Source organism: Passer montanus, unplaced genomic scaffold (genome assembly GCF_014805655.1).
Source record: "Passer montanus isolate IOZ18808 unplaced genomic scaffold, ASM1480565v1 scaffold34, whole genome shotgun sequence".
NCBI lineage: Eukaryota > Metazoa > Chordata > Aves > Passeriformes > Passeridae > Passer > Passer montanus.
This window is the reverse complement of record NW_024368152.1, coordinates 7,961,341-7,967,236: the sequence shown is the minus strand read 5'-3', so window position 1 is coordinate 7,967,236 and position 5,896 is coordinate 7,961,341. Positions and strand designations below refer to the sequence as shown.

The window sequence follows — 5,896 nt, the reverse complement described above, 5'->3', positions numbered from 1 at the left end:
AGCCTGACTTAGCTGAATTTACCCTGAAACATCATCTGTTTAGTGCAGTCAGTCTGAAAGTCAGAGCTAAGCACAACGATTTCACTTGATATCTATCAACCACATGACTAAGCAGCTATTTCCTCAAGACCTTGCATTTCCTCAGAAAAGCTGCAATTCAAAAGGAAATCAGCACACAACTTTGCCCATTGGAACACTGAAGCCAGTACAACAGAGTCCAACCAGCTCTTTATTACATGAAATACTGTTCCCAGGTATTAAAGAAAAAGCAATCAAGTCCACCAGTCAGCTGCATCTTATTTTTCAGCACCCAGAATATCCAATTTAGTTCTTCACCTTTCATACCAAGTTTCTTCCTGTTCTTAGATATATTTTAAGATGAACAGTTTAATTTACAGCACCATTTTTAAATTATATACACAGAAAGAAGCACAACTCATAAAAGGTTAGGCTGCAAAAGATTTTGACATGCATTTTACTATTGCTGAATATTACAAGACAGTTGTTTATTTTAAACATTAAAGTGCCAGGTTTATGTACAAACTATTAAAATAGTAAAAATGGTAAACTTAAAACCTGCTAAAAAAGCAGTGAGGTCATCATGCAGTTGCCTCCAGAGCTTTCTAGACTATTCAACAAATTTACAACTGGAATCTTTAACTGCTCCTCTGTTTATGGTGAGAACAGCAGAAGCCAGGGGTCAGTGCCCACAGCCTCCCACCTTGCAGAAAGAAGTACCACTGTCTCTCATGGAGTGGAATAGCATGTGCTGTAAGATACACCTGAGCATCCTATGCATTAATACCATTGGTAAAATCTAATTAAAAGGGGTTTTACTGCTGGAGCTACACCAGCCTTCTAAAGTACACCAGTATCACCACACTTTCCAAGAGTGGGGTTTCAGCACAGCACCCAAGGCACACTGACTCAGCTCACTGAGTGCTTCCCTGTGAGCAGGGCAGGAGGCACATTAATGCACGTGGGTCCAGGTCGCTCAGAACTCTGCATCCAGGGTGAAGGAGTTGTCTGTGGGCTTCGACATGACTCCCATCCTCTGGTATTCACCTACTCGCTTCTCAAAGAAATTTGTCTTGCCTTCCAGAGAGATGTTTTCCATGAAGTCAAAAGGATTCTCTGCTTTGTATATCTGAAATACACAGGCAATTCTGTAGTCACCACGGGTGCTCACATTTTGAGTATGCAAGAGCTTTAGAGATCAGTTGGGAGGAGCCTCAGCCGCCCTACTATGGAGTGGACAAAAAATCTCTGCCCCAAGCCCTATTCTATTTGTTCCTGTCTTCTTTTAGCTGCAGAAAACAGAAGCACAATACAGCTTTTTCCACAGCATCCCTTTGCTCTTTGTTTTGTGAGTCTCCAAACAGAATGCAGCAGCAGAACTGTTAAATCATTTTACAAGTTAAAACAACATTGCTGCAGCCAATTTAGGATTTGGATTTCTGGAGGAAACTAGCATTGTGTTTTCCCCATGAAACATTCAGTGTGTTAGAACCTTACCTTGTTAAATCCCAGCTCCAACATGAGCCGGTCTGCCACAAACTCGATGTACTGTTTCATTAAAGTGCAGTTCATGCCAATCAGCTTCACAGGCAGCGCCTCCGTCAAGAATTCCTGCAGATAACAAGCATTTCATGTACAGAAACTGGCATTCACTCTATCATCTGGGTTAGTTTTGTGCCCAACAGCTCCCCAGCTTTGTTTGATTGCAATGAAGCTCCTTAGAAGAGGCAGTTACCTGTTCTATGAGGACAGCATTCATGATGATTTCCTTTACTCTCTCCTCTGATGGTTTGTGTATCAAGTGCTTGAACATCAGGCAGGCAAAATCACAGTGCAAACCCTGGAAAGAAGTTCCAGAAAATTATTTCAGGGACATGGATTTAAGAGAACACAGAGTAAGTGGCATCACCTTTGCCACATTGCTCTTTCCTACAGACAACTTTCTCCCTCAACAGAAGGCATCACAAGCAAGTTCTGCCAGCGTGAGGCACAGCAGCTGGGAGCATTGGTGAGAAGCCTCCAACTACTGTAGAGAAAGTAAAATGCTAAGTTCATTCATATGCTTCTGCAAGATCCACAATGACACATGTTTACACACTTTAGTGAGCTTTATAGTCTGCCTGTTTCTAAATATACTGCTGTTTCACAATATAGGCTCCAATTGAGTGTCATTACTTCGAAATACTGTGGCACATTACCATCTTAACTGCTAGAATTGACTCATACCTCATCTCTACTGATGAGTTCATTAGAAAAAGTGAGTCCAGGCATTAATCCTCTCTTCTTCAGCCAAAAAATTGATGCAAAAGAGCCAGAAAAGAAGATTCCTTCCACAGCTGCAAAGGCTACTACGCGTTCTCCTGTTGAGAGAAGATTGATAGTAATACCACACAGAAAACTGAACAGGATTGATACACAGAAGTGGCAAATTGCATTCTGCAAAGCAAATGCAGTTGTTTCTGCCTAAGTGTACTATGGGCTGTGCTTAAAAATTATTGAAGATTCCTGATCGCTAAACAAAGAAAAAAAAAACCACGAGACGAAGCAGGTACTAATCAGAGTAGCTAGTAAGTAGCTGAAGCCAAGGCTCCTTCCCCCACATCAACCCTCAATATTATCCTTTTTCAGATGGCTCACTAAAAGGAGCAGTCATTTTGGCAGCTGATTTAAATCAGTGTCTACTCATCTTTGGCCAGGAAAAATGTTCCAATACTAGTGAAATACTGATTTGTACCATCTCACCTTTGAAGCAAGACATGAGGAATCACCAGGGAAGAGGAGCTAGTCTGCAACCAGACATGTCTGCTGGCTATAGATGGCCGTGGCATGTCCTGACATGTGGCAGCAATTCACAGTTTGATTATATAGTCAGGCACATGATGATTGCCACATGACCTCATTATTCATGATGTCAGCAATTTTACAACGATCTCTTGTCAGTAGCTCATTTGAAGATAAAAATTATTTTCTTCACATTCAGAATTATACCAGTGTCTTATACTAGAGAGCATGTACTCTCTGGGACAGCAATAATCCCTGTTAACTGTGAAGTCTGGAGAAATGGTGGCTCCTCTATCTTTAGGAGAGGAATTTCACTTTGTTTCATACTCACCATATGTTGCTTTCTTGTCCCCAATCCAGCACATGGCCCAATCTGCCTTCTTTTTAACACATGGCAACGTTTCAATAGCATTGAAAAGAAATTCCCTGAGAAAGATAAAACTCATTAGGATAAGACATCAGCACAAGCAGCAAAATAAGGATTCACTGCCATAAACAGTACTGATCACTGAAACATGCTCTGCACCTTCATCCTGGCACCAATGTAGCTCTCTTTGTTCCAATCAGCAATGAAACATGCTCTGCACCTTCATCCTGGCAATTGTCCTTCCCCCTCTAACCTGGCACCAGTGTAGCTCTCTTTGTTCCAATCAGCTCCTTTTTCCTTCACATACCCATCACATCAACACCAGCTCTCCTGAATTCCCGTCACAGTATCAAGGGGAGAACTGTTTCACCAAGTGCTCTTGAACAAGGCAGTCCAAACTAGAGATAACCAGGACACACTTTACAGTATGAAGGCATCAGACCTCTCATGTAGAAATGACACAGCAAGCTTTTTAAGTAGCAGTAAAACTCACTTAAAAATTAATATACTCCCTTTGACTGCTCCACCCTTTACATTGTGTAATTTCTTTATTTCCGTTCTGAGTGATTCCAGTTTCACTCTTGATGTAAGCAAGGTCTTACACCTCAGATGAAAAGATATTGTGAAGTAAATCTGCTCTTAAACAGCAGTGGCTTTTTATATAAGCCTAATTTACATCCTAAAATTAGCCTGAAAGTCAGAGAAAACTGACATGCATTAGCTAAATTCTGAATATTTACTGAGTTCTGAACTTTTCATCATCAAGCAATACAAACCTCTCCTTAGAATCCTTAATGTAGGTGTCAATAAGAAGACTGTACATTTCTGAATGTATATTTTCCATGGCAATCTGGAAGCCATAGAAACAACGAGCTTCTGTGATTTGTACTTCTTGACTGAACCGCTCCACCTAGAGGAAATAAATAAGCATTTGCAAAAGTGTTTGTGATTTGCAGGTTAGATGCATTAATGCTGCCTGGACCAGTTATGGGTCAGCCCACAAAAACTTCAGATTAATTCCAGATATGTGGAGTACTAACAGAAATATACAAAGCAGCAACCCCTCAGAATTTCAAATCAGAAGGTATTCTGTGGACCCATGGGAAATGAGAAAATGTTTTAGTTTTACTTATCCCCCATTAGGAAGAAAAGCTCAGAGGGTAGAAGCAGAACAATGGCTGTGAAACAGGCAAGTGCTACTGTAGGGCAGCACTCAGTGCACAATGGGGAGTGGGCAAACTTGCAGATTACAAAACCAACCCAAATTTGTTAACTAACGCAGGACAGCCCTATGTGTTCTTCATGCTGTAGCACTCCATGATCCAGCAAACCAGCTGGATCAGCCACAGCTGGCATCCTGAACATGTTTGTTATCTGGATATCTACCCAAAGTGGTATTTCTGTCGGGACTTGGCACACACTCACCAAGTTCTCGTTGACAATGCCATCACTGGCAGCAAAGAAGGCGAGGACATGAGAAATGAAATACTTCTCCTCAGGCTTCAGGGACTCCCAGTGCTGGAGGTCTTTGGAAAGGTCCACCTAAACCATTACAGGATAAATAAGGAATTGCTCTCCGGTGCAGGGGCCGCCGGCAGGAGGGGCCGTGGCCGCCCGCCCCTCACCTCCTCCGCCGTCCAGAAGGAGGCCTCGGCCTTCTTGTACATCTGCCAGATGTCGTGGTACTGGATGGGGAAGATGACGAAGCGGCGCGGGTTCTCCCGCAGCAGCGGCTCCTCCTCCTCCAGGCCCCGCGGCACCTGGAATGGCGGGAGAGCGGCTCGGGCGGGGCCGGGAGCTGAGGCGGCAGCCCGGGAGCCCGGGACACGGGCCGGGAGGGCGGAGAGAGCCCTCGGAGGGAGAGCGGCTGGGCAGGGGCTGCGGAGAGCCCCTGAGGGAGAAGGGCCCGGGAGGGCGCAGAGACCCCCTGAGGGAGCGGGGTGGGCCGGGCGCAGTGCCCGGCGGGGGCAGAAAGGAGAGACCGCCGATGGGGAGAGGAGAGGAGAGGAGAGGAGAGGAGAGGAGAGGAGCTGCGGGAGCCTCCGGGAAGCAGAACAAGGGCGGGCGCGGTGCCCGGGCTCCTGCACTCACCGGATTGCCGTCACCCTCCTGGAAGATCCTGCGGGCCGTCTTGCTGGCCAGCACACGGGCGCTGCTGAGCGTGGGGGGCTGCGGGAGAAAGGGGCAGGGTGAGCGCGGTGCGGCGCTGCCAGGCAGGGGCTGGGAGGGAGGCGGGGCGGGCGCTCACCGTGTTCTCCTTGTTGCTCAGCGCCAAGCCTTTCATGGGCGACAGGCTCTTCATAGGAGACTGGCTCTTCGTGGGCGACACCTGGGGCTGGTCGTGGCGGGCGGCGAGCGGGAAGCGGGCGGACAGCATGGCTGGGAGCGCAGCGGCGGGAGCAGCAGCGGCGGCGGCACGGGCGGCAGGAAATGGAAGCGCGCCGCGCCGCCCCTTTATATGCCCTTCGAAGTTGGCGCCAGAACGGCCGGCTGGCCACTCACAGCCCTCGCCACGCCCAGCGCCGCCCGCCCCCGCGCTCCCATTGGCTGTGCCGCGGGTGGGGCCCCGCCTCCCATTGTGGCGGCGGCGGCGGGAGGAAGAGCCCGCGCTCCGCTTTGGCGCCAAGGGCGCGCAGGCAGGGCGGGAGAGCGCGCGGGGCCCCGCCCCCCTCCCCAGCTCCCGCAGCCCCTGTTCCGTTCCCGCATTCCCCACAGTCCCTGCCCCGCTCC

The 5,896-nt window shown here is 47.8% G+C and overlaps 1 protein-coding gene across 1 annotated transcript; it reads right to left on the bottom strand.

Annotated features, from left to right (window-relative positions):
* Positions 1–213: 213 nt before the first annotated feature.
* RRM2 (ribonucleotide reductase regulatory subunit M2) lies at positions 214–5,581 on the bottom strand. Its single transcript, XM_039715614.1, has 10 exons — positions 5,415–5,581; positions 5,258–5,335; positions 4,792–4,926; positions 4,592–4,708; positions 3,943–4,076; positions 3,131–3,225; positions 2,245–2,378; positions 1,754–1,858; positions 1,516–1,629; positions 214–1,147 (listed from the first exon to the last, which is right to left on the bottom strand). Exons 1-10 carry the CDS (start codon positions 5,541–5,543, stop codon positions 995–997), a joined length of 1,194 nt encoding a protein of 397 aa, XP_039571548.1. The 5' UTR covers positions 5,544–5,581; the 3' UTR covers positions 214–994.
* Positions 5,582–5,896: the final 315 nt, after the last annotated feature.